Source organism: Rhinoderma darwinii, chromosome 2, assembly GCF_050947455.1.
Source record: "Rhinoderma darwinii isolate aRhiDar2 chromosome 2, aRhiDar2.hap1, whole genome shotgun sequence".
Classification (NCBI taxonomy): Eukaryota; Metazoa; Chordata; class Amphibia; order Anura; family Rhinodermatidae; genus Rhinoderma; species Rhinoderma darwinii.
The window spans coordinates 159,628,209-159,650,638 of NC_134688.1; the positions used below are offsets into that span (position 1 = coordinate 159,628,209).

Genomic DNA, 22,430 nt, shown 5'->3' on the forward strand with positions numbered 1-22,430 from the left:
AGATAGTGCAACACAGCCCTCCCTTGTAGATGGTGCCAGACACACCCCATGTAGATAGTGCCACCCACACCCCTTGTAGATAGAGCTACACTGCCCCCTGTAGACAGTGCCCCACTGCCCCCTCTTGTAAATAGTGACACACACAGCCCCCATTGTAGAAAGTGCCACATACAGCCCCCTTTGTAGATAGCGCCACACACAGCCCCCTTTGCAGTTAGTGCAATACAGCCCTCCCTTGTAGATGGTGCCAGACACCCCATGCAGATAGTGCCACCCACACCTTTTAGATAGCGCCACACTGCCCCCTGTAGACAGTACCCCACAGCCTCCTCTTGTAAATAGTAAGGACACAGATACAATTGATTGTGGCAGTCGCCCGGGGCCCCGGGTGCTAGCAATGAGGGGGTCTATGCTGCCCAACACATTATGGGGTGGGCGACACAGGCCCCCTCATGGCGCGGACTCCGTAGCAGTCGCTATGGCTGCTATAGCGGTAGTTCCACCACAGTCCAGGATTATTGGCGAACTCAACATTTTCTACCCTCCCCTGCATTAAAATACAATATAGTCCTCAGAGCCACACTGCTCCCTGTAGACAGTGCTCCACTGCCCCCTCTTGTAAATAGTGCCAGACACAGCCCCCATTGTAGATAGTGCCACATACAGCCCCCTTTGTAGATAGCGCCACACACAGCCCCCTTTGTAGATAGTGCAATACAGCCCTCCCTTGTAGATGGTGCCAGACACCCCATGTAGATAGTGCCACACACACCCCTTTTAGATAGAGCCACACTGCCCCCTGTAGACAGTACCCCACAGCCACCTCTTGTAAATAGTAAGGACACAGATACAATTGATTGTGGTAGTCACCCGGGGCCCCGGGTGCTAGCAATAAGGGGGTCTATGCTGCCCAGCACATTATGGGGTGGGCGACACAGGCCCCCTAATGCCGCGGACTCCGTAGCAGTCGCTATGGCTGCTATAGCGGTAGTTCCACCACTGTCCAGGATTACTGGCGAACTCAACATCTTCTACCCTCCCCTGCATTAAAATACAATATAGCCCTCAAACTAACACATCTATTCTGCTTAAAACAGAAGCAAAAACCTGCAAAACATTGTTAAGATATTTGAGGAAGGCATGATCAACCCATTTTTATGGTACTACATTGACCTAATTTTCATGGACCAGATACTTTAGAACTTGGGAGGTCATGTGCCTTCTTAATCCTATGTGACTATTTTATCTTGCGTCTAACCTCCAGGATTTTTGCAAGCCTGCAGAGCACTCATGATTGTAGCGATATGCTTGGGATTCTTCGGCACAATGTTTGCTTTTGTTGGTATGAAGTGTACAAGAATAGGAGGCTCTGACCAAATGAAAGCTACAGTTGCCTGTTTGGCTGGAATACTATTTATACTATCAGGTAATAACTTTTGTAGTATGGTGATACTGTAACTAAGACTATTTGGATCTTCAATCTATTTAAATACTAAGCTAAATCAGAAACATGAGCTAATGTAATGACGTGTTTATGTACACATTAGTATTTTTCTGCAAATCCTGAAGTTTTTGAGGATCTATCTATCTATCTATCTATCTATCTATCTATCTATCTATCTATCTATCTATCTATCTATCTATCTATCTATCTATCTATCTATCTATCTCTGTCCATGCCACAAATATTTATATTAAAAATCTATTTACAGGACTTAAAGATATATCTTTAAAAATCTTCTGACACATCATAAACCCCTATTTCAACAGCCATAACATTTTATTTTTCCATCAATGTAGCCGTATGAGGGCTTGTCTTTTGTGGCACGAGTTATGTTTTTCAATTGGTTTTTCAATTCAGTGGTACAATTTTGAAATACCTATAACTTATTAATTTAATTTTACTTAATTATTTTTTTGTGGGGATAAAAAACCAGCAGTTCCGCTATTTTATTTTATTATATTCACAATGTTCATTGTACGATATTAACAACATTTTAACTGTATTCTACTAGATATCTATACTTGTTTTTAGATTTCACTACTTTTGCACAATAAAATAATTTTTCATAGAATAAAAAAATCGCCAAATTCCAAGTGCCAACACTTTTTCATTTTTCTATTGATGTCGTTTATGAGGACTTGTTTTTTGCATGACGAGTTATATTTTTTTATGGTACCATTTTGGGATACATATAACTTATTGATGTAATTTTTATAAAGCTTTTTCTAAGAGGTTATTAGGGGCAAAAAACAGCTATTCCACCGTTGTTATATGGATTTCTATTACTTCATTCAAATTTGAAATTTAATGTTTAAATAACATTTTAACTTTATAACATGGGTCTGTATGAATGCAGCAATACAAAATAAGTATGTTTTTTTTCTACTTGCACTATTTTGTGCCTAATAGGCACATACACATGACAGACACGGAGGCATTTGTTTGCCATGACAATCAATTGGCATTCCGCAATCGCTTTGCGGGGGAGCCGAGTGGATGATTGTCTAATCACTTGGATGCAATCTATTGACCACGACATCTAACAGGTTAAATGTTAGGGATCAAAGTTATCTTTGATCTCAACCACTATAGTGGAATGTCTGCTGTTAGTAATCACCATAATGTAATAGCACAGCAGCTTGTAGGAATGACTAGATAACAAGGAGATACAGAATGGACATGGTGCTCTGTAGATTGTCACAGCCCCTTTGGTCTAGCGATCAGTGAAAGTCTTGGTTAATGGAGCCCCACTGATGAAATGTTCTCACATCACTCAATGACATATCAGAAGATGTTTAAAGGTGAACCTTCACGTCAAAGTATAACCTCCTTAGAATATTAAACACAAAGCTAAAATAATGCCAAAAAATGTCCTGCCCTCTGTTCTTCTGACATATAGATAATGTTTTTAAAAATAAAAAAAATAAAAACAGTGGTTGGAAAAGGCATACCCTTACCTATGGATGATGTACTAAGACGCACTACTCCCAAATGAGCCTTGTATAGTATATTGTAGTAGAAGGGTGAGCCCGATGCTCCCTCCCGTGTCCTGCTTCGGGATCCGCTATGTCAAAATGTATGTACATAGCATAAAGAGAATAGGGATAGCTCAGCGGCGCTATCCCTACTACGTACATACACCATTCCTCTGAGGCTCGCAATCCATAACTAGAAGAAACGTAGATTCTTTTTTGGCCCCATGTTTAGGTATGTTCCATGTCAGTATCGACAGCGACAGTCAGAGTCAATAATCATCAATACATAATATTGATATGCTAAAATGATACTGGCAGAATGCAGGACAGTTTATTGTATTTTTTTTAAACACTCATTTCCATGTAGACAACACTAAAGGTTGGATGGAAGATCACCCACCATTATAAGACAGAAGAAATGGTAACTGTACAGCACTAATAAGAGAAGAAATATGATGTTTTAAAATGTTACCTTTACATATTAATTTAACATAGTAAGGATAAAAAGAAAAGTCCATCAAATTCAACCTATTACCTGACCCAGAGGAAGGCAAAAAACCAAAACATAAAGTCGTTGGTATTTCCAACTCCAAATATAACACAGAATAAATCCCTGGATTAACAACCCATCTCAGCAATCTATTACACATAATTTGTAATATTATTCAAGCTTCTCATATGTCAGCCTAGTTTATAACTGGTTAATAGGAATACTGATAATTGCTGCCTGTACTAAGAAAAGTACTGTGCACACTCTTTATCTTACCTGCCTCATCGGCCCTGTTCACACAGAGTTTCTTTACACGTTTTTTTGATGTGGAAACCGCGTCGAAAAAGCGCCAAAAACGTCTGAAAATGCCTCCCATTGATCTCAATAGGAGGCGGAGGCGGTTTTTTCCCCGCGATCGGTTAAAAAACGCTCACGGGGAATAGAAGCGACATGCCCTATCTTCGAGCTCTTACACCTCTGACCTCCCATTCACATCAATGCGAGGCCGAGAAAGCGTATTTCGCTGCGTTTTTGCCCATGGGACTCAATGGGCGCGAGCGAAAAACGCGGCAAACGGCGTGCAGGCAGATCAAAATCTGCCTCAAAATTCCAAACAGAAATCTGCCTGCAAAAAAAAACTGTGTGAACAGGGCCTTAGAGTTGTTTGGAGCATTGAGATGTTTATTACTGTGATGTTTTTCAGGCATAAGTTCTTTGTCCGGTTGCTCCCTTTATGCACATAAAACCACTATGGAATTCTTTGATCCTACCCATGTAACAGCAAAGTAAGTTTTCTTTAAGAATATTAATAAGATCTGATACAAATATACAGTTGTTTGTCATGAATAATAAAGCAGGAGCTACCCAAACCTACAGAGGGATTTCAAATTCCCCATAGTTTCCCTTAAAACTCAGCAGACTATAGACTACTATTTATAAACGGCACGCTGGCTTTAAAGAGCCAGTTGACAGTTTTCAGCCCCCTACTCACTTCCTAAATTGCTCTTGCAGAGGGGTAATTTCACAACCATATTTGAGAAATGTAATTTCTAGCAAAAGTACCTTCAAACATAGAGGCATGTCGTGAATAATGCCTGCTATCAGCGTGGCCAAAGATTTCTAGTGGTGTATTAGTGATGCCCAAACACTTATTACAATGAACAACCCTGTGAATATTATTTACTGTGTTTGCCTTTACGTTAGCTGTTAGATCAATAATTAAACAGTAACAAATTACTAAAAACAGATGGAGCCCTTTTAGTTATTATTACACAGATAGTATATACATGTATACATGAGGCGGTTCGAGTAATTGTTTCACCACGTTATCCTATATGAAGTAAAGTTAGGAAATTTATACAACGTTATATGTGTCTAAAGGTGGGGGGTTAAGATGGTGCCCAGACATTGCAGGTTTATCGTGGAACAAATAGAACAGATTCACTGAAAAATTGATAATAAATGTCGTTCCAATATTGTTAAGTATGGTTCACCGCCTGAAAGAACGATTAAAAAGTGTAGTTTATTAATAGTATTTATAAAATTGTGGCTCAACCAGCCACTGATACCAGACCAGGCATAAGCAAGCGATTTGCGACAGGAGAAAATGGTTCCGAGTGAATGATGTCTCTCACACCAAAATACCAGCTCTCCTGCTTATAGTATAAATTCCGCTATATCCTTGCCATAAATCACTATCTATATAGATCCTACGCGTTTCCTCATCACACTTAAGGTGATGTTTCCTCAGGGATTCATAGATATAAATTGTTTAGTTGTAGTTAAATTCTAAAGTGTTTCAATAGTTGCAATGTTACAGCACTGGATAGCACTGTTCATGTGCTGATTGTTAGCCTCCAGACGCATGCACGGCTCTGATACACTGGCCGTACACGCGCCGAAAAGACCCATGGTTTAAAAGGCTGAGAGCCCGCCCTCAAAAGGTCGTCCCCGGGGCAAACCACCAATCCGCGTCATACACGACAACCTGTGACGTGCCGGAGGCGGCTCCCCGCGGACCTAGCAACCAGTGAGGGTTCCTGAACGCCGAACGCGTCCATAGTAACTAGGGGACGCTAAACGCGGCTCCTGAACTGTCAGTCGACAGCAATACACATATGGATATAGTTAATGTAGCACACGGCAGTGTAAAAGAACAAGGCCGTGTAGGTACATTGGGAGAGGTAAGTCATCATGAGAGCCGTCTCGGTCAGAGACTACACTCCCGGACATGACACAATTAGTGTCCTTTTATCCCAAACGTCAGCCAGGGATCACAGATACAAACAGATAGCGTCAATAGCATCGCCGAAAAAGTATGTTAGAGAACAGGTATGGGGGATGCGATCCACAATATTAATCATCCCGTCCCAGTTTTCCCTTCAGATGGTCGCACGCACAGGTACAGCTCGCGCCCACTGATCGGTGATACACAGGAAACATGAACTGGTGACAGACTTTAGGGGATATCAATACCAGATGTAGGAGTATACAGGGTCAGAGGAGGTACAACAAGAACCAGGAGAACTAGAACGCGGAAAAACGCGGTCAAAAAACGCATGTGTGCATGGAGGACAAAGGCCGATTAATCAAAAAATATATATATCCAAGAGTGGCATATATCTGCATGGTATATATGCAAGACTCCCTAAATGTCACAGCAAGCCATAGGGTCACATTATGTGATTAAAGGAAACAGGAATAAGAGATTTGTTCGTTAATGCCATGAGGGTTAATTGTCTGCATTCTAAATATCCATTCTGCCTCTTTTTGTAATATTTTCTTATCCAGGTCCCCACCTCTCAGGAGGGGTCTCACATGTTCTATTCCCTGGAAAACAAGGGCAGTAGCATCCCCGTCATGGCAGGACCACACGTGTCTTGATACCGGGGTGTCCACTTTCCTTCTCACATCCCCAATGTGGTCCCGAATCCTTCTCCTAAATTCCCTTTTGGTCTTACCCACATATTGTAGGCCACACTTACAGGTAATCAAGTAAACAATGCCCTTTGTTTTGCAGTTTATGAATGACCTGTTGTCAAAGGTTTTGCCAGTTTGGGTGCTCGTGAAGTTCTTGCTACATAATATGGACATACATGCTTTGCATGTTCCACATCTGTATGTCCCTTTGGTACTGTTAACCAGCCAGGTACTACACGGTGTCATCGGTTGTAAATGGCTATGGACCAGTCGGTCCCTAAGATTGCGTCCCCTTCTATAGGTAATGAGCGGGGCGTCCCCAACCAGGGCCCCCACATCCGGATCTTCCTTAAGAATGCCCCAGAAGCGTTTGAGCACTTCCCTGACCTCTCTGTTGGCCGAGTCAAAAGTACCAATGACCCTAATTTGTTCTTCATTCGTTTCCTTCGGTTTCGGGTTAAGCAGGTCATCTCTATTGCACCCCAGTGCATTCTGATATGCCCCTCTCAACACATCCCTGGGGTATCCCCTATGTCTAAATCTGTTCTCTAGGTCACGTGCGGATATCCTAAAATCCGTAATGGTAGAGCAATTCCTCCGTGCCCTGAGATATTGGCCCTTTGGTATCCCTCTCTTCAGGTTAAATGGGTGCCAGCTTTCCCACCGTAGTAGGCTATTGGTCGCCGTCTCCTTGCAATACATATTGGTCTCCAAAATCCCCATGTCCGTCTTAGAGATCGTAATGTCCAGAAAGGTGATCCTAGTGTCTTGAATTTCAGATGTAAAGAAAAGACCTAATTCATTGGCATTCAAGATCTCCACAAATTCCTTAAATTCCTCCCTGGTCCCTGTCCACAGGATCAAGACATCATCTATGAATCTCAGCCAGAGCAAGATAGATGATGACCATTTGTCCATCAAATCACTGAACACAACCTCTTTTTCCCACCAACCCAGATATAGGTTGGCAAAGGTGGGTTCACATGGACTACCCATGGCCACTCCTCTGAGTTGATGGTAGATCTTCTGATCAAATAAAAAGAAGTTGTGTTCTAGGACAAACCTAAGTAGTTCAATCACAAATTTATTGTGGGCCTGGTATTGTATCCCTTTATCCATCAAGAAGTGTTCAATAGCTCTACACCCCTGACTATGTGGAATGGAGCTATATAGGGACTCCACGTCTAAGGATGCCAATAGAGTCTCACCATCGCAGCGTATACCCTCAAGTCTTCTCAGCACATCCATTGTGTCCCTCACATAGGATGGCAGGGACACAACGAACGGCCTAAGAACCTGATCAAGGTACAGGCTAGCGTTTTGTGTGAGGCTATCAATCCCCGATACAATGGGGCGACCCTTCAACGGGTTCAACCCCTTGTGTACCTTAGGTAAGCTATAGAACGTTGCCGTTTGTGGGTACTCCGTTAAAATGAATTTCATTTCCCTATCATTTATAAGGTTATCCGATTTCGCCGGACCAAGGATGTCCTTTAATTTCTCTTTGAAGGTGGTCATCGGGTTACTGGTAAGGACCCCATAGCAGTTACGATCATCCAAAATGTCGTGACACATCCTGCTGTATTGTGATCGATTCATCACCACTATATTCCCCCCTTTGTCAGAGGGTTTAATAATGATATTGTCATCCCCCTCTAGAGATAACAGAGCTGCCATCTCTCTAGTGGAAAAGTTAGAACCATGCTCCTTTTGATTGATCAATTTAAGTTGGTCCTCCACTACCTTAACAAAAACATCAATGGGGGTGTTGTCACTAAGGGGTGCATATTTGGTTGACGGGACCCTTAGCTCTGTAAATGGGCCCTTGCCCTCCTCCCTGTGACCCTCCTCCCATAGATCCTCCAGCAGTCTAAAATGTGGGAGATCTTCTTCCATGATTCCTAATTCAAGGCATTGCCGTTTGTTATGCATCTTGAAAAACTTTTTCCACTTAAGTTTCCTGGCAAAGAGGTTGAGATCCTTAACCCACGTGAAAAGATTAAATTTATTGGTCGGGACAAATGAGAGACCCTTGCTAAGCACCTCCACCTCCTCTCCTGTGAGATTGCGTGTGGAGAGGTTAACTATCTGGAGTCTATCACTGTTCCCTACTGAAGTGCCTATAACTCCCTTCTGTCTCGCAAAAGGTAGTCTGAGATCGGGTGGTTCTTGGCTAAAAAACCACCCCGATGCTGATTCTTTCCTCTACCTCTGCCTCTAAAGTTTTGACGGGTCTGGTATCTACCAGTTTCGTTCCCTCCCTGACCTCTTCTGGGTGGATTTCTACCAAACTCTGAGTCCGATTGTTCCTGCTCTGATGAGGAAGGATCGGTATCCGGCTCATGAGAAAGACCAGTCCTGGCACTATAGTCAAAGATTCTTCCTTCTTTGAAGTCCACAGTGTCACGTACAAATTGGAAATGTTTCCTTTCTTTAATGTGACACGTGAACTTCTCAACTGTTTGTTGTAGAACAGCCTCCTTTCTTTCGTATTCTGAGTTGTTAAATTTTTTAACTACAGTAATACACTCTTTTAGTTCTTGACTACTACGTGCCAGGCTGATATGTTCCTCCTCTAACAAAATTCCCATAAACCTCAATGAGGATTCGATCGATTCTTTCTCCCACTTTTTTAAAAGCTCAGGGGAGCGAACCCTCACTGCAGGGATAAGGGAAATTCTCAGGCCCCTTGGAACAATTTTGTTTTTGATGTACGTTTCAAGAGTTTGGATTTCCCACCAGGATCTAATGTGGTCTTTATATACTTTAGTTAGTTGTCGAAAAGAGGCAGTGATGCTTAGATTTTGAGACTGCGGTATCAGTTCCTTGTCTGAGAAAACCTCCCTAGCGTCTGTAAACCATTTGTCGGTATTGATGTCACTCGTCAGGAATCCTGCCATCCCCACTAAATAATACAGTTAATTAGTAGATTCACTGAAAAATTGATAATAGATGTTGTTCCAATATTGTTAAGTATGGTTCACCGCCTGAAAGAACGATTAAAAAGTATAGTTTATTAATAGTATTTATAAAATAAATCTCAGGGACCGACTGGTCCATAGCCATTTACAACCGATGACACCGTGTAGTACCTGGCTGGTTAACAGTACCAAAGGGACATACAGATGTGGAACATGCAAAGCATGTATGTCCATATTATGTAGCAAGAACTTCACGAGCACCCAAACTGGCAAAACCTTTGACAACAGGTCATTCATAAACTGCAAAACAAGGGGCATTGTTTACTTGATTACCTGTAAGTGTGGCCTACAATATGTGGGTAAGACCAAAAGGGAATTTAGGAGAAGGATTCGGGACCACATTGGGGATGTGAGAAGGAAAGTGGACACCCCGGTATCAAGACACGTGTGGTCCTGCCATGACGGGGATGCTACTGCCCTTGTTTTCCTGGGAATAGAACATGTGAGACCCCTCCTGAGAGGTGGGGACCTGGATAAGAAAATATTACAAAAAGAGGCAGAATGGATATTTAGAATGCAGACAATTAACCCTCATGGCATTAACGAACAAATCTCTTATTCCTGTTTCCTTTAATCACATAATGTGACCCTATGGCTTGCTGTGACATTTAGGGAGTCTTGCATATATACCATGCAGATATATGCCACTCTTGGATATATATATTTTTTGATTAATCGGCCTTTGTCCTCCATGCACACCATGCGTTTTTTGACCGCGTTTTTCCGCGTTCTAGTTCTCCTGGTTCTTGTTGTACCTCCTCTGACCCTGTATACTCCTACATCTGGTATTGATATCCCCTAAAGTCTGTCACCAGTTCATGTTTCCTGTGTATCACCGATCAGTGGGCGCGAGCTGTACCTGTGCGTGCGACCATCTGAAGGGAAAACTGGGACGGGATGATTAATATTGTGGATCGCATCCCCCATACCTGTTCTCTAACATACTTTTTCGGCGATGCTATTGACGCTATCTGTTTGTATCTGTGATCCCTGGCTGACGTTTGGGATAAAAGGACACTAATTGTGTCATGTCCGGGAGTGTAGTCTCTGACCGAGACGGCTCTCATGATGACTTACCTCTCCCAATGTACCTACACGGCATTGTTCTTTTACACTGCCGTGTGCTACATTAACTATATCCATATGTGTATTGCTGTCGACTGACAGTTCAGGAGCCGCGTTTAGCGTCCCCTAGTTACTATGGACGCGTTCGGCGTTCAGGAACCCTCACTGGTTGCTAGGTCCGCGGGGAGCCGCCTCCGGCACGTCACAGGTTGTCGTGTATGACGCGGATTGGTGGTTTGCCCCGGGGACGACCTTTTGAGGGCGGGCTCTCAGCCTTTTAAACCATGGGTCTTTTCGGCGCGTGTACGGCCAGTGTATCAGAGCCGTGCATGCGTCTGGAGGCTAACAATCAGCACATGAACAGTGCTATCCAGTGCTGTAACATTGCAACTATTGAAACACTTTAGAATTTAACTACAACTAAACAATTTATATCTATGAATCCCTGAGGAAACATCACCTTAAGTGTGATGAGGAAACGCGTAGGATCTATATAGATAGTGATTTATGGCAAGGATATAGCAGAATTTATACTATAAGTAGGAGAGCTGGTATTTAGGTGTGAGAGACATCATTCACTCTGAACCATTTTCTCGTGTCGCAAATCGCTTGCTTATGCCTGGTCTGGTATCAGTGGCTGGTTGAGCCACAATTTTATAAATACTATTAACAAATAGAACAGGGACAAGCAGCTCATGGCAACATAAAGTTTACTAAGCCGGTATTAATAGCACACTCGGTCACAACAAGCAAATGAACACTTCCCAAATTTGAGAGGCACAGTTCTTACAAGTTGGCGGTTCAGGTTGGAGGTTGATGGCTGGCTGCCTCACTCTTTCGTCCGACACAATCCCCTGATGTAGGACATGTCCGGTAAATTCAGGCCTACTAGGCCACAGCTGGCTGTACTTGCTGCACTGCTCACATCACACAAGGTTCCTCTACTTACACCCGTTGAGAGCTCTTGGCGGGAACATCAGTAGTTTTATAAAGTAAGCAGTGCCACAGGAGTCATAGCGCGGCATGGCTGCGACGTCGTGATGCTGTTATGAGGCAGCAGAACAATAACCAAAACGGCATCCACTCCGTTTATCATGGCACCAAATAAATTAGACCACCAGTGAGCCAACAATCATCTGCCGCAGCTGCCATAAATAAAAATAACGTTACAGTGCAATAAACAGCTGGACAACATAAATATAACAGGCCACTTTTTTGGGGGAAAGCCACCTAGGGGTGGAAAACAGAATAAAATTACAGCACTTAAAGACACAGTACAAAAATAAGTGAACCATAAACACATATACTGTTTACAATATATGGAACATAGTTCCCTTTAAGACATAGGGCTTCCCCCCAACACCCTTACAAGTGGGCAGATAAATTTCAAGTTCAAATGGCTTCCGCTCACTTTTTGCCAAGCGAACAAAAGTACGTCCAGGTTTTATTTAGATCATGAACTTGCTTAGTTAGTACTCCCCCCCCCCCTTACATCTCTGTCTGTAAATGTTTGTAATGTTCAGACTGACAGCCACTGACCCCCAAAACATTACAGAAAACTGCAAAAAAAAAACAAGCTATGTATGTAGGCATTCTTCAATTTTACTATAGACTTTACGCTAACATCTGGCGGCAGTGTTTTTTGTTGGATTTGGAATATTGTGAACTGGATTTATATAAAGCATGCGTTTTTTATTTGCAGATATGAGCTTGGGACGGCACTGTTTGTTGGGTGGACTGGATCTGTTCTCTGCTTGGTGGGAGGATTCATTTTTTGCTGCACAACTTCAGCTCAACACATTATAATAAGGTATCTGCAGTATTTGCTCTCAGTAGTTACTCATTTAAAAGTTGGCCATATATGTAAAGTTTGCTGGTAACGTTCTATAATATTAAAATAATTTGCTCTGTCACCTATCGTTCATGCTTCGCGTTCCTGGTATCTAGTGGTAAATGCTATTAGTGTTCATCACTGTCCAAAAATACACATGGATCAATGCACAGCCACAATATTTCACACAATCTGGATGATATTTAACTGTGAAAATTGTTCATATCATGGGAAATATCTATTTATGTATGCCCCCTTCCCGACAATCTTCCTGTTCCAAAACATATGGAAACACTCATTGGATTGGGGAGTATCTTCTTGAAATGTCTACATCCAATGTGTTGGATGTATCCAACATAGAAACAAGATGTAAGTAAGCAAACACACTGTGCGTACCCAATCCCCTGTAATCAGGTATCCTTATATTTCCTCTTTATTGTCAATAAAAGCCCCTGTAACCAAAAATGAATATAATATACATCATATATTATTTCACCTTGAGACATTCCATTGGTTTAGGCTAGGGATGAAGGTAATTTTATTTCTCCTGGGGGATATGTTCATTTTGATGCCTTTCCCCCATAAAGTATAACTTTACAACCTTTCGTTCCATGTGCCCAGGTAGAGTAACAAGATGCACCCAGAACCCATATAGTGAAAAAATACAATAGTTCCTATGATATAGAAGTGCCCATAGTTTTTCCTGACGATGCAGTTCCAACATAGTAGCACCAATCACATGTAAGTGCCCAGAGTAGCACCAGTTCTAGCAGTACCCATACAATTTGCCAGCAGCATATCAGTGTCCATGCAATAGTGCAGAGACATGGATAGGGTGTGGCTGGCGAGCAGCGGCATACATAAAAATCATATTGCCCTCATAGCAAAACAGTATGAACCAGTGGCGTAACTACCGCCGTAGCAGCCATAGCGACGGCTACGGGGCCCGCGGCATGAGAGGGCCCGTGTCGCCCGCCGGCACGGGCCCCCACCATGGCCGGAGGCTCCGCTAGCAGCCGCTATGGCTGCTACAGCGGGACGCCACTGAACACTATGGCAGAGCAGGGAGGTATCTCCCCGCTCTGCCATTAAACAAAAGACATGTATCTCCTATCCACAGGATAGGGGATACATGTGTGATCGCTGGCAGCGATAGGGAGAACGGGGGACTGAAAGTCCCCTGAAGTTCTCCATCACAAACCTCGGACTTCCGGGGTCTGTGTCGGCAGCTCCGTAGAAATGAATGGAGCGCCAGTCGCGCTTGGGCGCATGCGTGACCAGCGCTCCTTTCATTTTTATTGAGCTGCCGACACAGACGCCGGAAGTCAGAGGTTAGTCATGGAGAACTTCAGGGGACTTTCAGTCCCCTGTTCTCCCTATCAATGCCAGCGATCACACATGTATCCCCTATCCTGTGGATAGGGGATGCATGTTATTTGTAGGACACACTATAGGTCGCATTTTTTTTTTGGGGGGGGGGGCTGTATGGCGTTCCCTGCAGGAGGGGGGGCGCTGTATGGCGTTCCCTCCAGGGGGGGCGCTGTACGGCGTTCCCTTCAGGGGGGCGCTGTATGGCGTTCCCTGCAGGGGGGGCGCTGTATGGCGTTCCCTGCAGGGGGGGGGCACTGTATGGCGTTCCCTGCAGGGGGGGGCGCTGTATGGCGTTCCCTACAGGGGGGGCTGTATGGCGTTCCCTACAGGGGGGGGCTGTATGGCGTTCCCTACAGGGGGGGCTGTATGGCGTTCTCTACAGGGGGGCTGTATGGCGTTCTCTACAGGGGGGGCTATATGGTGTTCTCTACAGTGGGGCTGTATGGCGTTGGCGCCATACAGCCCCCTCTGTAGATAACGCCATACAGACCCCCTGTAGACAACGCCATACAGTCCACCTGTAGATAACGCCACACAGTCCCCCTGTAGATAACGCCATACAGTCCCCCCTGTAGATAACGCCACACAGCCCCCCCCTGTAGATAACGCCACAGTCCCCCCCTGTAGATAACGCCACACAGTCCCCCCTGTAGATAACGCCACACAGTCCCCCCTGTAGTTAAAGCCATACAGTCCCCCCTGTAGATAACGCCATACAGCCCCCCCTGTGGATAGAGCCATACAGCCCCCCTGTAGATAATGCCATACAGTCCCCCCTGTAGATAACGCCACACAGTCCCCCTCTGTAGATAACGCCATATAGTCCCCCCTGTAGATAACGCCACACAGCCCCCCTGTAGATAACGCCATACAGTCCCCCCTGTAGATAACGCCACAGTCCCCCTGTAGAGAACGCCATACAGTCCCCCTGTAGATAACGCCACACAGTCCCCCCTGTAGATAACGCCATACAGACCCCCCTGTAGATAACGCCACACAGCCCCCCCTGTAAATAACGCCACACAGTCCCCCCTGTAGATAACACCACACAGTCCCACCTGTAGATAACGCCATACAGCCCCCCCTGTGGATAGCACCATACAGCCCCCCTGTAGATAACGCCATACAGTCCCCCCTGTAGATAACGCCATACAGTCCCCCTGTAGATAACACCATACAACCCCCCCTGTAGATAACGCCATACAGTCCCCCTCTGTAGATAATGCCATACAGTTCCCCCTGTAGATAACGCCACACAGCCCCCCCTGTAGATAATGCCACACAGCCCCCCCCTGTAGATAACGCCACACAGTCCCCCCTATAGATAACGCCACACAGTCCCCCCTGTAGATAACGCCACACAGTCCCCCCTGTAGATAACACCACACAGTCCCCCTCTGTAGATAACGCCATACAGTCCCCCTCTGTAGATAACGCCATACAGTCCCCCCTGTAGATAACGCCATACAGTCTACAGGGGGGCTGTATGGCGTTATCTACAGGGGGGCTGTATGGCATTATCTACAGGGGGGGCGCTGTATGGCGTTATCTACAGGGGGGACTGTATGGCGTTATCTACAGAGGGGGCTGTAAAAAAGGCACTATCTACAAGGGGGGGGGGTTGTGTGACATCCAGGGGAGGGGGGGCCCCAGTTAAAAGTCTGCTATGGGGCCCAGTCTTTCCTAGTTACACCCCTGGTATGAACCCCACCTCGACTGAGAGCTCAAGTTAATGTTCATTGTAATTTTATAACAGATCTTTTTAGTGGGAGCTCTGATAATAATGATGCACCATGTGAGCAGTGTGCCAGTATCACTCACCTGTGTGGCATGTAACAGATTTATCAACAGTCAGAAAACCATATTTTTCAATTTATTTACACCAGACAACTGCCATAAATACATTGATAAATCTGTCCCATACAGCTCTAAATCCTCTGCTTCCCTTCACACAGCACATGGGGTATTTCCATCTCAGACATTTATGGCATATCCATCTCTGGGTACCGCACCTATCTCTACATTCTCCTGCTGTTGCTGGGTTTCGGCCTCTGAGTCACAAGGTATCTGGGTTTTATGGAAACAACCAAGCACGTTTTGCTACGTTGATTCCGGAATGTCCATAAAAGTGAAAGGAAGTTACTGAAACAGCATAGCACAACGAGCTATGCTGTTCCCATAGCACTAAAGTTACGGTAACTTGCATTAACTTCTATGGAACATGCTAGGCTGTTTTGAGAAAACTCGGGCAACACAAAACTCAGTCGTAGGAGCACAGCGACAGCAAATAGGACGGGGGACAGGGGGCCCCGTTCTAGTGATAAGTGCAGGTCCCAGACTGTGTCGGACTGGAGTACCTTGGGCCCACCAGAGGAAATAATTCTTGGGGCCCACCCATCAGCTATATTGAAATAATTTGACCACTCCTACTTGTGTAGTAAAACATGTGTAGTAAACCAAAGACCAATATTACTACCACTCATAGTGACCATATAATGGTAGACACCAGTCCTACACTAGCACTCTGCAGACCATATAAATTAAAGGAGTTTTCCCATCATAGACATTTATGGCATATCCACAGGAAATGCCAAAAACGTCTGATAGTCTAGTCTGGTAAAAAAAAGTCTGGTAGCCGCAGCTATACCTAGAACTCACCGCAGAATCCAGGCGGAGACCAGTGGAGTGAGGGTCACGCACGACCCTCACTCCATTGGTCTCCACCTGGATTCTGCTGTCAGTTCTAGAGATAGCTGCAGGTGCCAGAGCTGGGACCCGCATCTATGAGACATTTTTGGCATTTCCTGTGCATATGCCATACATTTATAAGATGGGAAAACTCCTTTAATACAATACAGTGAAATCCAGTGGCTCACCAGTGACGTCTTCTCAGATTGGAGTCGCTCACTTTTCCTTTTCTTCTTCATCCGGCCCAGATTGCCCTGACGCCTTATCCCAATTACAAATTGCCTCTGCAGAATTTGAAACACAAACATCTTTGGCTTCTTGCTTTTGTAGCACCTCCCCACTCTCTACAAAACGCTCACCATCTATAGTGCCCCACATGGAAATAATGCCCCCTCGGTGTCACACACTATAATAGTACCCCCTTTAGGCCCCAAAATAATAATAGTGCCAAACACTACCCCCTGTAGATAGTGCCACACACAGCCCCTTCTCTTGTAGATAGTGCTACACATAGCCCCCCTTGTAAATAGTGCTACACGCAGCCCCCTTCCTGTAGATAGTGCCACACACAGGCCCCTCTTGTAGATAGTGCCACACAGCCCCTTCGTATAGTGCCAAACACAGCCTCCTTCTTGTAGATAGTGCCACACACAGCCCTCCTCTTGTAGACAGTGCCACACAGCCCCTTTGTATAGTGCCACACAGCCCCCTCGTATAGTGCCACACAACCACCCTAGTAGATAGTACCACACAGCCCTCCCCTCTATAATGCCACACAGCCCCCCTAGTAGATAGTCCACACAGCCCTTCCCCTATATAGTGCCATGCAGCCCTCCCCCTGTATAGTGCCACACAGCACCCCTAGTAGATAGCGCCACACAGCGCTCCCCGCGGCCATTGCACAAGCCACGAGACATATTTACCCCCCCCTGAAAAATATATTTTTTACATATATATATGGGAGATAGCATATCTAAGACTAAGGCTCCTATAGCTACACCGCTGGATAGAATTGGATGCATTGTCTCATATAGGATAGGCTTAGATACATGGCCCCAGCAGACAGTATCCCACATTATAGGCTTTAATACAAGACCCCAGCAGACATTATCACACGATAGACTTAGGGCTCATTCAGATGAGCGTGATTCTCGTCCGCGTGCCGTGGGTTGAAACAACGCACAGAACACGGACCCATTGATTTCAATGGGGCCATTCATACATGCGTGAGTTTTCACACAGCGAGTGTCCGTTGCGTGAAAATCACTGCATGTCCTGTATTAGTGTGTTTTCACGCACCTAGTCGCCCATTAAAGTCAATGGGTGCGTGAAAACCCCCGGACGGCATACAGACGATATCCGTGTGCTGTCCGTGTTCACGCATCAATTACATTGAAAAAAAACAACAAAGTGCTTGTAAGTGCGTGAAAAACACATGCCACACGCAAAGCACACTGTTGTGGGTATTCTTGCCGTCATAAACAGTCCTCACTCAGGATTTGGCAAACAATGCTTGTATTTATTTTGAGCAAATACAAAAGAAAAAGTAAAAGAACAACAAAAAGCAGGTAAATTAGGAGTTGAATTGCAGCAGCCTTCATATCGAGCAGCACCCCCAATCCTCAGCTCATATGCTCTGAACTGAACCTGTCCCACCCTCCTCTGGTTGCACTTAAATACACAATATTCTATTTCCCAGAATTCTACAGTCGTAAAAGGACACACACATTTGTGTTTAAATTTCAAATACATACATATTATACATAAACCACATATTATACATATTCCATACTTCCTGTCTCCTTTTAAAATGAGCAGGAGCTTACAATCTCTATACACATAACCTAATCATACAAAAGAAAAAGATACATATACTATGTGTGGCTGCAGCTCTGCCTCACCTGGAATTAATGAAGTGCATCCTATATACTTTTTTTTCGTTCTCGGGGGAACAATTTTCTACTAATATACAGAATTGGATGTTCTTCTTCATTCTGAACTTGGCATTGTAACGTCGGTGGTCGCTGACCACGAACTCCTTCCATCCAGTCGACGCCCTTCTCTCCAGAGATGTCTGCACATATGGCCGTCCTGTTCCACAGTGACCACAAGTGTGCACTCGCGTGCTCAGTCCAGAATTAAGAAGCCAAAGCGCACACGTGGGAGATTGTGCTGATTGCTCCCAGAGCACCCTGGGCTATAAGAAGGTTCAAGCCCCATCCTTCCATGCCTGAGCTTTGTTTGTCATATCCTAGTTTGTCTAGCTAATGGTCTTCCAGTGTTCCCTGTTCTTGTATCCTGTGTCCCGTGCTAACCTGTTCTAGTGCCGTACTGAGCGGTAGTCGTGCTGTGCTGTACCTACGCCTGTCCTGCTGCTCCACGCCTGACATCTACCCACTGCCTAATCCCAGCCGAGCCTGCCTTGCTACTGTCCGAGCTGCCACAGGTACCTTATACGAACTGTGAACTGTGACCTGCACCCTGTTGGCCAGCTGCCAGTTCCTCTTACTACACCTCCTGGCAGTACTGTTCCTCAGACTACACCTCCTGGCAGTGTTGATCCTAGTTTTTCTTTGCCACTTCCTGACCGCAATGAGGGAGACGCAAGTACCTGTCATGGATTTTTGAACCAGTGCCAGATCCACTTCAGCCTGTATTCAAGGGCATTTTCGTCTGATGGCGCAATGGTCGATTTCATCTTCTCTCTTCTTACTGGCAAGGCCCTTGCATGGGCGAACCCTATCTGGAACAGACAAGGACCTGAGACCCGTGACTTCCAGGGGTTCCTCCGGACATTTTGCACTGTGTTTGAGGAGCCTGGACGAGTCTCCTCTGCTCCGGCTTCCTTGCTGAACCTACGCCAAGGAGACATGTCTCTGGGCGAATATGCCATCCACTTCCGCACCCTGGCGGAAGACCTGTTGTGAAACAATGAGGCCCTGGTGGCTACATTCTAGCATGGATTGTCTCCTAAGATTAAAGACTAACTTGCCGCTCGATACCTGCCGTCTACCCTGGATGACCTCATCCTCCTGGCTGCCCGGATTGATAGGCTCAGAGAACGGCACCAAGAGGCTCGTCAGGAGGGAGGCCTTCCTAGTCTGGCCTCTACCTTGCAGCAACCCCTGCCGTCCTCAGAGGCCGATCCTCCTCAGGAGACTGTGAGGATGGACCAATGTAAGCTATCTACTCAGGAGAGACAACGCAGACGCACTTCGGGACTCTGTCTTTATTGCGGCCTCGAAGGACATCTTGTGCGTCTGTGTCCACAAAAGCCCCAAAGCCTAGGGTTGGTAGGAGAGACAACCTTGGGTAAAAAAAGGACTCCCGTCTAAGTTGTCCATACCCGTGACCATAGTGTCCGGTGAGAAAACGCATCAGGTCTCTGCGTATCTGGACTCTGGATCCGCTGCTAATTTAATTTGTAGAGACCTGGTGGACCTTCTCCAATTACCCACTACCCCTCTGGAGAGACCGTTGATGGTTGCATTAGACTACCTCTGCCAGACCCAGTTATAGCTGTGACCAAGCCGCTGAGGCTCCAAGTAGGGGCTCTCCACTCCGAACTTCTATCATTCTATGTCCTGTCCAAGACGGTTAACCCTGTGCTGCTGGGTCTGCCTTGGCTCCGACTACATGCCCCAGTCCTGGACTGGAACTCTGGAGAGGTTCTCTAGTGTGGCTTTGAGTGTCACAGCCGATGCCTGGTGCAGATTCGTTCGACCCAGCCTCCTCTGCCTCAATCATTGGCAGGATTGCCTGGTCATTATGCTGCATTTTCGGACGTCTTCAGCAAAAGGGAGGCGGAGACACTGCCCCCACACCGGGCGTATGACTGTCCTGTCGAGCTTATCCCTGGTGCATCCCTTCCCCTTCACCGATGCCTGGTGCAGATTCATTCGGCCCAGCCTCCTCTGCCTCGATCATTGGAAGGATTGCCTGGTCATTATGCTGCATTTTTGGACGTCTTCAGCAAAAGGGAGGCGGAGACACTGCCCCCACACTGGGCGTATGACTGTCCTATCGAGCTTATCCCTGGTGCATCCCTTCCCCTTGGTAGGATATATCTTCTCTCATTGCCAGAGACTCTGTTCAGGTCCGCTTATGTCAAGGACAACTTGGAGAGGGGCTTCATACGGAAGTCTTCCTCCCCAGCAGGAGCCTGGTTCTTCTTCGTCAAAAAAAGGATGGCTCCCTGCTTCCTTGTATTGACTACCGGGGTATCAACCAGATCACGGTGAAGAATAAATATATGTTGACGCTGATCTCTGAATTATTTGATCTTATACGTGGTGCACTCCTGTGCCAGAGAGGTTCCAAGGGCAAGTCTATGGTATGTGGATATTTCTCTAAGCTCTTCTCTTCCGCAGAACGCAACTTCACGATTGGGGATCGGGAGTTACTGGCCATCAAGTTGGCCCTGGAGGAGTTGAGACATCTACTAGAGGGCGTAGCTCATCCCATCCTGATTTTTACGGACCACAAGAACCTCACCTATCTCCAGACGGCCCAACGGCTGAATCATCGTCAGGCCAGGTGGTCGCAGTTCTATACCGGGTTCCAGTTTGAGCTCCATTATCGCCCGGCCGACAAGAATGTGAGGGCCGATGCCTTGCCCAGGTCTTTCGAGACAGAAGACACCATGGAGATGCCACAGAACATTATTGATCTGTCTTGCATTGTCTCAGTCAATCCCCTGCAAGTTGGGGACATTCCTCCATGGAGGACTTTTGTCCTGCTTCGTGTGTGCAGCTAACAAGGTCGCTCACTCCAGACCTGCTGGCCAGCTCCAGCCACTGCTTGTGCCCGATGCTCCCTGGCAGCATATAGCTATGGACTTTATTACTGACCTGCCTCTCTGCTGGATGCAGTGCTGTCTGGGTGGTGGTGGATCGATTTTCGAAGATGGGCCACTTCGTTCCTCTGACCGGTCTTCCTTCTGCTCCTCTACTGGCCAAGCTTTTCATCCAACACGTCTTCCGCCTGCACAGCATACCGCAGCATATTGTGTCTGATCGGGGGGTTCAGTTCACCTCAAAGTTCTGGAGAGCCCTCTGCGGACTCCTAGGTGTAAAGTTGGACTTTTCCTCAGCCTACCATCCTCAGTCCAATGGTCAGGTCGAGAGGACCAATAAGATCTTGGAGAACTACTTACGCCACTTCATCTCCAAGCAGCATGATGACTGGGTGCAGTTGCTTCCGTGGGCTGAATTCTCATACAACAATCACACCAGCGAGTCCACACAGAAGACACCGTTCTTCATTGTCTACGGCCAACACCCACAAATTCCTCTCCCGGGGCCTGATACGTCCTAGGTACCAGCTGATGACATGGCTTTTAGGGACTTTCTGCAGATCTGGCAGCAGACTCGATCCTCCATCCTGCTGGCGGTCGACCGCATGAAATGGAAGGCGGACACAAGGAGAAGAGAACCTCCTCAGTTTCTTCCTGGCACGAAGGTCTGGCTGTCCTCCAGGAATATTCGACTAAGGGTGCTGTCGTACAAATTTGCTCCCAGGTTCCTCGGACCCTTCGAGATCCTACAGCAGATCAACCCTGTCGCCTACAAGCTTCGGCTGCCTCCTACCCTCAAGATCCCCAACTCCTATCCCTGTCTCCCTCCTGAAGCCGGTGGTTCTGAACCGCTTTACCAAGACTCCTAGCCCTGCGGTTGCCTCCATCGGTCCTTCAGACACCTTCGAGGTTAAGGAGGTCCTGGACATTAAAAAAGTAAGAGGAAGAACCTTTTATTTAGTAGATTGGAAGGGGTTTGGTCCAGAAGAGAGGTCCTGGGAGCCAGAGGAGAATCTCAAACGCTCCTACACTCATTAAGAGGTTTCTCTTTCGTTCTGGTCCCAAAAGGAGGGGGGATACTGCAATGTACGTGGTCGCTGACCACGAACTCCTTCCATCCAGTCGACGCCCTTCTCTCCAGAAATGTCTGCACATACGGCCGTCCTGTTCCACAGTGACCACCAGGGTGCGCTCGCGAGCTCAGTCCAGACTTAAGAAGCCAAAGCGCATTCATGTGGGAGATTGAGCTGATTGCTCCCAGAGCACCCTGGGCTATAAGAAGGTTCCAGCCCCATCCTCTCATGCCTGAGC

At 46.1% G+C, this 22,430-nt stretch overlaps 1 protein-coding gene across 1 annotated transcript in view; it reads left to right on the top strand.

The window, feature by feature from the left end:
* The window catches only part of CLDN10 (claudin 10), a 46,279-nt gene that overhangs the window by 2,147 nt on the left and 21,702 nt on the right, over positions 1–22,430 (top strand). The window contains exons 2-4 of the mRNA XM_075850273.1: positions 1,265–1,426; positions 4,173–4,254; positions 12,137–12,244. Coding sequence (XP_075706388.1) covers positions 1,265–1,426; positions 4,173–4,254; positions 12,137–12,244 — 352 coding nt within the window. The remainder of the gene's footprint in view (positions 1–1,264; positions 1,427–4,172; positions 4,255–12,136; positions 12,245–22,430) is intronic.